Genomic DNA, 15,284 nt, shown 5'->3' on the forward strand with positions numbered 1-15,284 from the left:
TTCTTGTGACCTGGCTTCAAACTAAAAAACCTGCTGTGTATTTAAACATGAAGCTGTTACTGTTTTACGGTGTGTTCAGACCAAACGCGTTTTGAGCGTCAAGAGCGGCAGGTTTCCATGGAAAGTCCATTTGGAGGCACGTCAAGGGGGCGTCGAGCTTTCTTGTGTCGCGTTTTGAGCATTTTGGGCGTCGACAAACCAGCGTTTCGCCAGAGATGGAAAAGTTGTACTTTGGCCGGTCGACGTGGCGTCAACCAATCAGATCGATCAGCTGGCAGCTCCTGGAGGATTCCTGAACCCAGACACGGGGCTGAGACGCCGTTACTCCGTGTAGTATTTAGGATAACCATTCCTTGCTAAAAAAGCTGAATGTTACTGATCTGGCAATGTAGCAGGACACGTTGCCTAGCAACGCTTTGTTTGGGGGGGCGGTGGGGGCTCTCTGCTGGGTGCAGCTCTTGTTGCATTAACAGTGACTATTACTGCCCTACGACGACTTTCTCTAGCTTTATTTATTAAATAAAACCATGCCATCTCTCTACTGCACCGCCATCATTCAGACTGACCGGAAGGAAAGCTCCGCCTTTCCCCGTCTCATTTCCGCCCCGTTTGCCGCTCGCTGCAGACAAGCGGCAGACGCGTTGGGAGCGTTTTGGGCGTCGGACACAGAAGTGGCCGTTTAGTGACCAGTGTCGAGCGTTCAGCGTTTTGAGCGTTTTCGAGCTCAGAACGCGTTTGGTCTGAACACACCGTTATTCTGATTGCTGAGTCATAGGAAGTCATGATTCCTTCCACCAATCAGAGGATGGCAGCGTGTACTGCTCCACCCTTTAGGGTGGGATCACTAAGGACCAGGTCCCGGTTGGGACCCCAACACAAGGGTTCTAAATAGGATCGGACAGCTTCTTAGTTTTTCCCAGTGGAAACACTAAATGAACCGGTCTGGTTCTGGGCTGGATGTGGGGGCATAAACAGGCTTTTGATTGGCTGATGGCTTCTGGGCTGCAGGCCACCCGTGTTTTATGACAGCTCTTAATTTGGTTCACAGTTGGGTCCTCGCAATAAAACTGTCGTGGTTGAAGAGATAAATCCTCAATCCTGGTATTTTAGGGCCAGAGTCCGGCAGGTTTTAGAAGTTTCCCTGCTGCAGCGCATCCAGTTCTCACACTCAGACTCTGTGGGTTATTCAGGTTAATTACATGAAGGATTCTCCATTTAGTTTAGTCAGGCGCATTGCAACACGGAGGCTTCTAAAACCTGCAGGACACTGGTCCTACGGGACGGAGAATCCCTAGTTTGAGTTTTTTCTGGTTTAGTTCTTGCTAATTTGGTCTATTGATTCTTTTCCTGACTTTTAGTCCTGTGTCTTGGTTTTCTCTTTTATTTAGTTGATTTCACCCCCTTTGTTTATCCTTCACTTCACTTCCTACTGACAACACACCTGCTCTTAATGTGGTTAGTCCTCCTCTGGCGTATGTACACCTGTTGCTTTCTAAAGTGCACTACCAGATCTATGTCCTTGTCTATTCTCTTTGTCCTTCATGTCTGAGGTCTTTCTCAGTATTTCTAGTGGTTGCTTAGTTTCTTTCTGAGAGTGCACAACTTTTATCCTGGTAAATAACATTTCTTCTGAAGCCGTGTGGCTCCTTCATCCTGCACAGAGAGAAACCTAAAGGCTCAGGTTTTGGGAGATTTTCCTTCTGTTCCTTTGGGCTGACATGGAGGAGGAAACCTGCAGCTGCATTGTAAAGAGAAGATACTTTAGCTCAACTCAGGATCCTTTTCTCAACCTGCTGTCTTTCTGAACCCAACCAGGAAGCCCATCCAGCCACCCCTGCTGAAGAGAACTTGCTGTTTGTAGGGACTGTACTTTAAAGAAACTATTAATGGTATTGAAAAGTTAAATCAAACAAAAGTTCAGTTGGAGGACTTTTCTCCAAACTTCTGCAGGTTAATCTGTCATCTACAGAACAAGTTTTACACCTTGTAGCCAATGAAATAAAAGTTAACTGGACCATTTTGCTTCTTGCTGGAAACATACATGAAGTCAGTTTAAATTGATCTAACAGCTGGACTACATCTGTCTTCAGGGTCTGTGCTTTGCGTCCACATTTTGAGTTGTGTGGATGAATATAATTTTGGGTCCTTTCAAGTTGTGTTATGTTGGCTCTACATCAGCTGTTTATGGAGGTTATAGACATGTCTGTTAATCCAGAGAGCCTCAGGAAAGTGTGTTAGCGGTGCACATGGACAGAAATTCTTTGAAAAGTAGAAATACTCACAATAGATGAGTCTCACTTGTGTGTTTAGTTTTGATATGAGTGCTTTTATGTTTAGAAAATGCTGATCATGAGACCTTATCATGGTTTTTGCTACACAAAGGAACATCTGAGTCCATGTGGATCAGGTCTGTGAATGCACATGCTGTCCAGTGAACTAAGTTCTGTATTTCATTGATGATTTCTAGGTGAGTTCAGGAATATACTTGCTTTTGATGTCACACATGCGTGCGTATCGTGTGTTTAAAGCTCCATTTCTCCACACCATCAGAAGTTAACATTGTGTGTTTTAGCTTTACAATGCATCAACACCAAGGAACTGGAAACATTGTCAGAGTTGTCGAAACGTGCAGTTTACGGTCCTTACGTAACATCTGTACGGTGGCTGAGAAGTCCCAAAATACATTCAAACAAACACATTGACAACCTTGGAAACCAGTTACTTTTCAAGTTTGTTAATGTGTTTTTAAAAACGTAAATGTTTTTTTCTTTTTTACTTTTTATATTTTGACAGCCTACAACAGCATTTCTGTCTGGTGGGAGTTCGCTAATGCGCCCCCTGGTGGAATCACCCGGTAACATGCGCAGTAAACAAGTATAGACTGAAACAGTTCCACTCATAATAGAGCTGTTTGGCAAATGTGAGGTGAAAATGCAAGTATATTCCCAGCTTCATTTAGTCTTGTTTTGCTTATATTCTATATTCTTTTTTTATTTTTACATTTTTGCATGTCTTTCTAAACGAAACCTAAAATTCCCCAAAAATGTCATTTCAGGGAATTTCAACTGTCTTCTGTAGCCTCAGCCGCCACCGATACAGAGTTTGCATTGGATGTCAGTTCAATTACAGTCACCATCTTTACAGTTTAGATCTGAAATCCTGTCAAATATTAATTTTATTGTTTTCTTTGGAAAAAAAAAAATCATGAAAATGATCCAAATAAAAAGTGAAATATTAAACACAGAATCACAAGATGTGATTTTCCACAAAGAACTTCTCATCTGAAGTCTGAAATACTATAATAGTTAACCTGTGAATCAAACCAGCTCGTGTTAATGAACCTTTCATTTCAGCCATGTGGGACAAGGTCCTTGGGCACCAGGATTAAGGAAATCTGGATTAGAGGAAAGTCTGGGCGATACCTTTCCTTTTTGTAAAATTGATCCGTGCATCAGCTGATCATGCAGGAAATAAAAACCTGTGACAAATATGATTAAAGAATCTGCGACCTCTCTGGTTTTAGAATAACTGCATGCTTAAACATGAGAAAGAAAACAAACAGTTTCATCCTGAAGACTTGAGGAAAAAATCACAAATTTTGCCTCAGTGAATGTTCATGAAGTGTGCAGTACCTCACATCGCCTGTAGAGGCACCAGTTTGGGAACAAGTCTGAACAAATTACTTATTAGTTGGGGCTGCGTGATATTAGGAAAAGCTACAATGTCAAACATTACTGAATATTTCGGTGGCAAGATGGTAGATCACAAATATTTCTGTTGCTGATTTCAGATTTGTCAACAAGCTGCATCCATGCAAGCTGATTGGTTGTAGAGCATGCATAAAAGCAGCCCTGTTAACACTGCACAGGTTTATTCTGGGATTGGGGGGCTGGTGCACGCAATTCCAGAGTCTACAGAGAAAATATGCCAAGAATCACCATCAAATAACATCATTAAATGGTAAACCTTCAAGTTCAATGAAAATATGAAATGACTTTTATTAATCAAATATTTAACATGGAATGAGTCTTCGTGTAAAGAAAATATTTTGTGTAAATACTTTAGAGAGTTGGTTTAAACAGCTGGAGGGCATAATATGTAGTGTCAGCATTTGGCTTAGTGCAGCCACTTTCCATGCAAATTTTCTCTAAACTCAACTAATCCAGGATGACAGTGCAAGTTAGTCGTTACAATCTTTTTATTTTATCCAAATTTTCATAAAACTGGAGCGTTATACAAACATTGCTATAGAAAACTGGAATGAAGGAGAAGAGATGAGAATTTCTCTGTGGAAAAATCAATCCTGACAAACATGACATTGGTGCATTCTTTCTACGAAGTGGTGAGGACAGCTGGGGAGAATACACAGATTAGTGGCTCAAACTGTTGGTTTTTCATGCAACCAAAGAAGAAAAGTCAGATTTTTATTTCTAAAGAATTATAATTCAGATATAAAATTATTTCTAACCTGTTGAAGTTGTGTTCTATGCAGATGACACCACTCTGATGATGAATAAATGTCTTATAAATGTCTTCTTAAACTTTAAAGGGAACAGCGACATTGAACGCTATCAAATGGCCAATAAGAAAATTCCTTTCAAATATACCAGACCAGTAGAAGAATGGCTGCAGGAGAAAGGTAAAGTCAAGCAAACATTTCCTCTCAGTGCTTTTTTCATTCCACCATTTTTCTTGCAGGATTTATTGAAAATTGTAAGTTAATAGAAAGAAAAGCTTGAAACCAGCAGCGCCTCCATCTCATTGACTTAGTGGACTATTCCTTTCTGGTTTGCATTAAAATACCAGAAAAGTGAACCTGAAAAAGACCAGATGAATGTAAATAAATGAACCACTAAGTTTGCAAACTTACCCTTCTGGTTATTTTAAAGGTTTACTGATAAGTTTTGGTTTAATTTTTAACAGCTTCCTGTTGTCATGCTAAACAACATTCTGACAGAAAGGCCTTTTAATACCCTTTTAAAGCTCCCCTGTGTGTTTAACTGCACCGCATGCAGGTGAACTTGTTGCATCTTGAACAGGTTCGAGTGGAAGCTAACAGTCGTATTGTGTTTTCTGAAATGACGGTAGCTGCGTAATTCGTGGGATGTATGTATAGCAGCTCATGCTTCTTTTAAACCCCACTTTGTTCTTTATATTGTAATAACTTCATACATATGTTCCTAAAACCTGTGATAGTTATATTTTCTTACAGGTAGTGTTGTTTCTATGCTAAACATTTAGCGTAGTTAGCATATGAGATGCAGTTATGGAGCAAACAAACTCCGATCATTACAAACCAACGCTGAATCACGAAACAACAAGAGAAAAACCATGTCATCATTGTAAATCCCAGGTGTCCCAGTACAGGCATAAATCCTGTACTGGGACATCCTCAGGGTTCCAGTACAAACGCTGATCAATACATCTGATTTTACTTCCACCAAGCCTGACAAAGGCTGAATGCGTCTCATTATTAGGTTTTACCATCTTCATTCACAGAATTGCACAAAAATACCAGAAAAAATCTCGACATGACCCGAAGATTAATTCATTTTCTCGAAATCCAAAATAAGAAATAGTCAAACATGGCGGCTCTCGACTTCTGTATTGCGCATCTTATTCTGAAAACTTTTCTAGGAACTTTTCCAGGAACGCGGCGTAGGAACGCGGCGTAGGAACGCGGCGTAGGAACGCGGCGTAGGGACGCGGCGTAAGAACGTACTCTGAATGTGGTGTAGGAACGTGGGTAGGAATGCGGCGTAGGAACGTGGCGTAGGATTGTATTCTGAACGTGGCGTAGGAACGCAGCGTAGGAACGTGGGTAGGAATGCAGCGTAGGAACGTGGCGTAGGATCGTACCCTGAACGTATCGTAGGAACGTGGCGTAGGATCGTACTCTGAACGTGGCGTAGGAACGTGGCGTAGGATCGTACCCTGAACGTATCGTAGGAACGTGGCGTAGGAACGCGGGTAGGAACGTGGCGTAGGATGGTACTCTGAACATGGCGTAGGAACGTGGCGTAGGATGGTACTCTGAACATGGCGTAGGAACGTGGCGTAGGATGGTACTCTGAACATGGCGTAGGAACGTGGCGTAGGATGGTACTCTGAACATGGCGTAGGAACGTGGCGTAGGATCGTACTCTGAATGTGGCGTAGGAACGTGGCGTAGGATGGTACTCTGAACATGGCGTAGGAACGTGGCGTAGGATGGTACTCTGAACATGGCGTAGGAACGTGGCGTAGGATGGTACTCTGAACATGGCGTAGGAACGTGGCGTAGGATCGTACTCTGAACGTATCGTAGGAACGTGGCGTAGGAACGCGGGTAGGAACGTGGCGTAGGATGGTACTCTGAACGTGGCGTAGGATCGTACTCTGAATGTGGCGTAGGAACGTGGCGTAGGATCGTACTCTGAACGTGACGTAGGAACGTGGCGTAGGATCGTACTCTGAACGTGGCGTAGGAACGTGGCGTAGGATCGTACTCTGAACGTGGGGTAGGAACGTGGCGTAGGATCGTACTCTGAACGTGGCGTAGGAACGCGGGTAGGAACATGGCGTAGGGACGCGGCGTAAGAACGTACTCTGAATGTGGTGTAGGAACGTGGGTAGGAATGCGGCGTAGGAACGTGGCCTAGGATCGTACTCTGAACGTGGCGTAGGAATGTGGCGTAGGAATGCAGCGTAGGAACGTGGCGTAGGATCGTATTCTGAACGTGGGTAGGAATGCAGCGTAGGAACGTGGCGTAGGAACGTGGCGTAGGAATGTGGCGTAGGAATGCAGCGTAGGAACGTGACGTAGGATCGTATTCTGAACGTGGGTAGGAATGCAGCGTAGGAACGTGGCGTAGGATTGTATTCTGAACGTGGTGTAGGAATGCGGCGTAGGAACGTGGTGTAGGAACGCAGCGTAGGAACGTGGGTAGGAATGCAGCGTATGAACGTGGCGTAGGATCGTACTCTGAACGTGGCGTAGGAACGTGGCGTAGGAACGCGGCGTAGGAACGCGGCGTAGGATCGTGGCGTAGGAACGTGGCGTAGGAACGTGGTGTAGGAACACGGCGTAGGAACGTGGCGTAGGATCGTATTCTGAACGTGGCGTAGGAACGTGGTGTAGGAACGCAGAGTAGGAACGTGGGTAGGAATGCAGCGTAGGAACGTGGCGTAGGATCGTACTCTGAACGTGGCGTAGGAACGTGGTGTAGGAACGCAGCGTAGGAACGTGGGTTGGAATGCAGCGTAGGAACGTGGCGTATGATCGTACTCTGAACGTGGCGTAGGATCGTACTCTGAACGTGGCGTAGGATCGCACTCTGAACGTGGCGTAGGAACGTGGCGTAGGATCGTACTCTGAACGTGGCGTAGGAACGTGGCGTAGGATCGCACTCTGAACGTGGCGTAGGATCGTACTCTGAACGTGGCGTAGGAACGTGGCGTAGGATCGTATTCTGAACGTGGCGTAGGAACGTGGGTAGGAATGCGGCGTAGGAACGTGGCATAGGATCGTACTCTGAACGTGGCGTAGGAACGTGGCGTAGGATCGTATTCTGAACGTGGCGTAGGAACGTGGGTAGGAATGCAGCGTAGGAACGTGGCGTAGGATCGTACTCTGAACGTGGCGTAGGAACGTGGCGTAGGATCGTACTCTGAATGTGGCGTAGGAACGTGGCGTAGGATCGTACTCTGAACGTGGCGTAGGAACGTGGCGTAGGAACGTGGCGTAGGATCGTACTCTGAACGTGGCGTAGGAACGTGGCGTAGGATCGTACTCTGAATGTGGCGTAGGAACGTGGCGTAGGATCGTACTCTGAACGTGGCGTAGGAACGTGGCGTAGGAACGTGGCGTAGGATCGTACTCTGAACGTGGCGTAGGAACGTGGCGTAGGATCGTACTCTGAACGTGGCGTAGGAACGTGGCGTAGGATCATACTCTGAACGTGGCGTAGGAACGTGGGTAGGAACGTGGCGTAGGATGGTACTCTGAACATGGCGTAGGAACGTGGCGTAGGATGGTACTCTGAACATGGCGTAGGAACGTGGCGTAGGAACGCGGGTAGGAACGTGGCGTAGGATGGTACTCTGAACATGGCGTAGGAACGTGGCGTAGGATCGTACTCTGAATGTGGCGTAGGAACGTGGCGTAGGATCGTACTCTGAACGTATCGTAGGAACGTGGCGTAGGAACGCGGGTAGGAACGTGGCGTAGGATGGTACTCTGAACGTGGCGTAGGATCGTACTCTGAATGTGGCGTAGGAACGTGGCGTAGGATCGTACTCTGAACGTATCGTAGGAACGTGGCGTAGGAACGCGGGTAGGAACGTGGCGTAGGATGGTACTCTGAACGTGGCGTAGGATCGTACTCTGAATGTGGCGTAGGAACGTGGCGTAGGATCGTACTCTGAACGTGACGTAGGAACGTGGCGTAGGATCGTACTCTGAACGTGGCGTAGGAACGTGGCGTAGGATCGTACTCTGAACGTGGCGTAGGAACGTGGCGTAGGATCGTACTCTGAACGTGGCGTAGGAACGTGGCGTAGGATCGTACTCTGAACGTGGCGTAGGAACGCGGGTAGGAACATGGCGTAGGGACGCGGCGTAAGAACGTACTCTGAATGTGGTGTAGGAACGTGGGTAGGAATGCGGCGTAGGAACGTGGCCTAGGATCGTACTCTGAACGTGGCGTAGGAATGTGGCGTAGGAATGCAGCGTAGGAACGTGGCGTAGGATCGTATTCTGAACGTGGGTAGGAATGCAGCGTAGGAACGTGGCGTAGGAATGTGGCGTAGGAATGCAGCGTAGGAACGTGGCGTAGGATCGTATTCTGAACGTGGGTAGGAATGCAGCGTAGGAACGTGGCGTAGGATTGTATTCTGAACGTGGTGTAGGAATGCGGCGTAGGAACGTGGTGTAGGAACGCAGCGTAGGAACGTGGGTAGGAATGCAGCGTAGGAACGTGGCGTAGGATCGTACTCTGAACGTGGCGTAGGAACGTGGCGTAGGAACGTGGTGTAGGAACGCAGCGTAGGAACGTGGGTAGGAATGCAGCGTAGGAACGTGGCGTATGATCGTACTCTGAACGTGGCGTAGGATCGTACTCTGAACGTGGCGTAGGATCGCACTCTGAACGTGGCGTAGGAACGTGGCGTAGGATCGTACTCTGAACGTGGCGTAGGAACGTGGCGTAGGATCGCACTCTGAAGGTGGCGTAGGATCGTACTCTGAACGTGGCGTAGGAACGTGGCGTAGGATCATATTCTGAACGTGGCGTAGGAACGTGGCGTAGGATCGTATTCTGAACGTGGCGTAGGAACGTGGGTAGGAATGCAGCGTAGGAACGTGGCGTAGGATCGTACTCTGAACGTGGCATAGGAACGTGGCGTAGGATCGTACTCTGAATGTGGCGTAGGAACGTGGCGTAGGAACGTGGCGTAGGATCGTACTCTGAATGTGGCGTAGGAACGTGGCGTAGGAACGTGGCGTAGGATCGTACTCTGAACGTGGCGTAGGAACGTGGCGTAGGAATGTGGCGTAGGAATGCAGCGTAGGAACGTGGCCTAGGATCGTACTCTGAACGTGGCGTAGGAATGTGGCGTAGGAATGCAGCGTAGGAACGTGGCGTAGGATCGTATTCTGAACGTGGGTAGGAATGCAGCGTAGGAACGTGGCGTAGGAACGTGGCGTAGGAATGTGGCGTAGGAATGCAGCGTAGGAACGTGACGTAGGATCGTATTCTGAACGTGGGTAGGAATGCAGCGTAGGAACGTGGCGTAGGATTGTATTCTGAACGTGGTGTAGGAATGCGGCGTAGGAACGTGGTGTAGGAACGCAGCGTAGGAACGTGGGTAGGAATGCAGCGTAGGAACGTGGCGTAGGATCGTACTCTGAACGTGGCGTAGGAACGTGGCGTAGGAACGCGGCGTAGGAACGCGGCGTAGGATCGTGGCGTAGGAACGTGGCGTAGGAACGTGGTGTAGGAACACGGCGTAGGAACGTGGCGTAGGATCGTATTCTGAACGTGGCGTAGGAACGTGGTGTAGGAACGCAGAGTAGGAACGTGGGTAGGAATGCAGCGTAGGAACGTGGCGTAGGATCGTACTCTGAACGTGGCGTAGGAACGTGGTGTAGGAACGCAGCGTAGGAACGTGGGTTGGAATGCAGCGTAGGAACGTGGCGTATGATCGTACTCTGAACGTGGCGTAGGATCGTACTCTGAACGTGGCGTAGGATCGCACTCTGATTGTGGCGTAGGAACGTGGCGTAGGATCGTACTCTGAACGTGGCGTAGGAACGTGGCGTAGGATCGCACTCTGAACGTGGCGTAGGATCGTACTCTGAACGTGGCGTAGGAACGTGGCGTAGGATCGTATTCTGAACGTGGCGTAGGAACGTGGGTAGGAATGCGGCGTAGGAACGTGGCATAGGATCGTACTCTGAACGTGGCGTAGGAACGTGGCGTAGGATCGTATTCTGAACGTGGCGTAGGAACGTGGGTAGGAATGCAGCGTAGGAACGTGGCGTAGGATCGTACTCTGAACGTGGCGTAGGATCGTACTCTGAATGTGGCGTAGGAACGTGGCGTAGGATCGTACTCTGAACGTGGCGTAGGAACGTGGCGTAGGAACGTGGCGTAGGATCGTACTCTGAACGTGGCGTAGGAACGTGGCGTAGGATCGTACTCTGAATGTGGCGTAGGAACGTGGCGTAGGATCGTACTCTGAACGTGGCGTAGGAACGTGGCGTAGGAACGTGGCGTAGGAACGTGGCGTAGGAACGTGGCGTAGGATCGTACTCTGAACGTGGCGTAGGAACGTGGCGTAGGATCGTACTCTGAACGTGGCGTAGGAACGTGGCGTAGGATCATACTCTGAACGTGGCGTAGGAACGTGGGTAGGAACGTGGCGTAGGATGGTACTCTGAACATGGCGTAGGAACGTGGCGTAGGATGGTACTCTGAACATGGCGTAGGAACGTGGCGTAGGAACGCGGGTAGGAACGTGGCGTAGGATGGTACTCTGAACATGGCGTAGGAACGTGGCGTAGGATCGTACTCTGAATGTGGCGTAGGAACGTGGCGTAGGATCGTACTCTGAACGTGGCGTAGGATCGCACTCTGAACGTGGCGTAGGAACGTGGCGTGGGATCGTACTCTGAACGTGGCGTAGGAACGTGGCGTAGGATCGCACTCTGAACGTGGCGTAGGATCGTACTCTGAACGTGGCGTAGGAACGTGGCGTAGGATCATATTCTGAACGTGGCGTAGGAACGTGGCGTAGGATCGTATTCTGAACGTGGCGTAGGAACGTGGGTAGGAATGCAGCGTAGGAACGTGGCGTAGGATCGTACTCTGAACGTGGCGTAGGAACGTGGCGTAGGATCGTACTCTGAATGTGGCGTAGGAACGTGGCGTAGGAACGTGGCGTAGGATCGTACTCTGAACGTGGTGTAGGAACGTGGCGTAGGAACGTGGCGTAGGATCGTACTCTGAACGTGGCGTAGGAACGTGGCGTAGGATCGTACTCTGAATGTGGCGTAGGAACGTGGCGTAGGATCGTATTCTGAACGTGGCGTAGGAACGTGGGTAGGAATGCAGCGTAGGAACGTGGCGTAGGATCGTACTCTGAACGTGGCGTAGGAACGTGGCGTAGGATCGTACTCTGAATGTGGCGTAGGAACGTGGCGTAGGAACGTGGCGTAGGATCGTACTCTGAACGTGGCGTAGGAACGTGGCGTAGGATCGTACTCTGAACGTGGCGTAGGAACGTGGCGTAGGAACATGGCGTAGGATCGTATTCTGAACGTGGCGTAGGAACGTGGCGTAGGATCGTACTCTGAATGTGGCGTAGGAACGTGGCGTAGGATCGTACTCTGAACGTGGCGTAGGAACGTGGCGTAGGAACGTGGCGTAGGATCGTACTCTGAACGTGGCGTAGGAACGTGGCGTAGGATCGTACTCTGAACGTGGCGTAGGAACGTGGCGTAGGATCATACTCTGAACGTGGCGTAGGAACGTGGCGTAGGATCGTACTCTGAATGTGGCGTAGGAACGTGGCGTAGGATCGTACTCTGAACGTGGCGTAGGAACGTGGCGTAGGAACGTGGTGTAGGATCATACTCTGAACGTGGCGTAGGAACGTGGCGTAGGATCATACTCTGAACGTGGCGTAGGAACGTGGTGTAGGATCATACTCTGAACGTGGCGTAGGAACGTGGCGTAGGAACGTGGCGTAGGATCGTACTCTGAACGTGGCGTAGGAACGTGGCGTAGGATCGTACTCTGAATGTGGCGTAGGAACGTGGCGTAGGAACGTGGCGTAGGATCGTACTCTGAACGTGGCGTAGGAACGTGGCGTAGGAACGTGGCGTAGGATCGTACTCTGAACGTGGCGTAGGAACGTGGCGTAGGTTCGTACTCTGAACGTGGCGTAGGAACGTGGCGTAGGATCGTACTCTGAACGTGGCGTAGGAACGTGGCGTAGGATCGTACTCTGAACGTGGCGTAGGAACGTGGTGTAGGATCATACTCTGAACGTGGCGTAGGAACGTGGCGTAGGATCGTACTCTGAACGTGGCGTAGGAACGTGGTGTAGGATCGTACTCTGAACGTGGCGTAGGAACGTGGTGTAGGAACGCAGCGTAGGAACGTGGGTTGGAATGCAGCGTAGGAACGTGGCGTATGATCGTACTCTGAACGTGGCGTAGGATCGTACTCTGAACGTGGCGTAGGATCGCACTCTGATTGTGGCGTAGGAACGTGGCGTAGGATCGTACTCTGAACGTGGCGTAGGAACGTGGCGTAGGATCGCACTCTGAACGTGGCGTAGGATCGTACTCTGAACGTGGCGTAGGAACGTGGCGTAGGATCGTATTCTGAACGTGGCGTAGGAACGTGGGTAGGAATGCGGCGTAGGAACGTGGCATAGGATCGTACTCTGAACGTGGCGTAGGAACGTGGCGTAGGATCGTATTCTGAACGTGGCGTAGGAACGTGGGTAGGAATGCAGCGTAGGAACGTGGCGTAGGATCGTACTCTGAACGTGGCGTAGGATCGTACTCTGAATGTGGCGTAGGAACGTGGCGTAGGATCGTACTCTGAACGTGGCGTAGGAACGTGGCGTAGGAACGTGGCGTAGGATCGTACTCTGAACGTGGCGTAGGAACGTGGCGTAGGATCGTACTCTGAATGTGGCGTAGGAACGTGGCGTAGGATCGTACTCTGAACGTGGCGTAGGAACGTGGCGTAGGAACGTGGCGTAGGAACGTGGCGTAGGAACGTGGCGTAGGATCGTACTCTGAACGTGGCGTAGGAACGTGGCGTAGGATCGTACTCTGAACGTGGCGTAGGAACGTGGCGTAGGATCATACTCTGAACGTGGCGTAGGAACGTGGGTAGGAACGTGGCGTAGGATGGTACTCTGAACATGGCGTAGGAACGTGGCGTAGGATGGTACTCTGAACATGGCGTAGGAACGTGGCGTAGGAACGCGGGTAGGAACGTGGCGTAGGATGGTACTCTGAACATGGCGTAGGAACGTGGCGTAGGATCGTACTCTGAATGTGGCGTAGGAACGTGGCGTAGGATCGTACTCTGAACGTGGCGTAGGATCGCACTCTGAACGTGGCGTAGGAACGTGGCGTGGGATCGTACTCTGAACGTGGCGTAGGAACGTGGCGTAGGATCGCACTCTGAACGTGGCGTAGGATCGTACTCTGAACGTGGCGTAGGAACGTGGCGTAGGATCATATTCTGAACGTGGCGTAGGAACGTGGCGTAGGATCGTATTCTGAACGTGGCGTAGGAACGTGGGTAGGAATGCAGCGTAGGAACGTGGCGTAGGATCGTACTCTGAACGTGGCGTAGGAACGTGGCGTAGGATCGTACTCTGAATGTGGCGTAGGAACGTGGCGTAGGAACGTGGCGTAGGATCGTACTCTGAACGTGGTGTAGGAACGTGGCGTAGGAACGTGGCGTAGGATCGTACTCTGAACGTGGCGTAGGAACGTGGCGTAGGATCGTACTCTGAATGTGGCGTAGGAACGTGGCGTAGGATCGTATTCTGAACGTGGCGTAGGAACGTGGGTAGGAATGCAGCGTAGGAACGTGGCGTAGGATCGTACTCTGAACGTGGCGTAGGAACGTGGCGTAGGATCGTACTCTGAATGTGGCGTAGGAACGTGGCGTAGGAACGTGGCGTAGGATCGTACTCTGAACGTGGCGTAGGAACGTGGCGTAGGATCGTACTCTGAACGTGGCGTAGGAACGTGGCGTAGGAACATGGCGTAGGATCGTATTCTGAACGTGGCGTAGGAACGTGGCGTAGGATCGTACTCTGAATGTGGCGTAGGAACGTGGCGTAGGATCGTACTCTGAACGTGGCGTAGGAACGTGGCGTAGGAACGTGGCGTAGGATCGTACTCTGAACGTGGCGTAGGAACGTGGCGTAGGATCGTACTCTGAACGTGGCGTAGGAACGTGGCGTAGGATCATACTCTGAACGTGGCGTAGGAACGTGGCGTAGGATCGTACTCTGAATGTGGCGTAGGAACGTGGCGTAGGATCGTACTCTGAACGTGGCGTAGGAACGTGGCGTAGGAACGTGGTGTAGGATCATACTCTGAACGTGGCGTAGGAACGTGGCGTAGGATCATACTCTGAACGTGGCGTAGGAACGTGGTGTAGGATCATACTCTGAACGTGGCGTAGGAACGTGGCGTAGGAACGTGGCGTAGGATCGTACTCTGAACGTGGCGTAGGAACGTGGCGTAGGATCGTACTCTGAATGTGGCGTAGGAACGTGGCGTAGGAACGTGGCGTAGGATCGTACTCTGAACGTGGCGTAGGAACGTGGCGTAGGAACGTGGCGTAGGATCGTACTCTGAACGTGGCGTAGGAACGTGGCGTAGGTTCGTACTCTGAACGTGGCGTAGGAACGTGGCGTAGGATCGTACTCTGAACGTGGCGTAGGAACGTGGCGTAGGATCGTACTCTGAACGTGGCGTAGGAACGTGGTGTAGGATCATACTCTGAACGTGGCGTAGGAACGTGGCGTAGGATCGTACTCTGAACGTGGCGTAGGAACGTGGTGTAGGATCGTACTCTGAACGTGGCGTAGGAACGTGGTGTAGGATCATACTCTGAACGTGGCGTAGGAACGTGGCGTAGGATCGTACTCTGAACGTGGCGTAGGAACGTGGCGTAGGATCGTACTCTGAACGTGGCGTAGGAACGTGGCGTAGGATCATACTCTGAACGTGGCGTAGGAACGTGGTGTAGGATCATACT

The 15,284-nt window shown here is 50.1% G+C and overlaps 1 protein-coding gene across 1 annotated transcript in view; it reads left to right on the forward strand.

Moving 5' to 3' along the window:
• The window catches only part of nrxn3a (neurexin 3a), a gene marked incomplete at its 5' end in the record, with an annotated part of 430,723 nt that overhangs the window by 394,345 nt on the left and 21,094 nt on the right, over window positions 1–15,284 (forward strand). The window contains one exon of the mRNA XM_079262315.1: window positions 4,550–4,639. Within this exon, the coding sequence (XP_079118441.1) occupies window positions 4,550–4,639 (90 nt within the window). The remainder of the gene's footprint in view (window positions 1–4,549; window positions 4,640–15,284) is intronic.

Source organism: Telmatherina bonti (genome assembly GCF_933228915.1).
Source record: "Telmatherina bonti genome assembly, chromosome: 22".
Lineage (NCBI taxonomy): Eukaryota > Metazoa > Chordata > Actinopteri > Atheriniformes > Telmatherinidae > Telmatherina > Telmatherina bonti.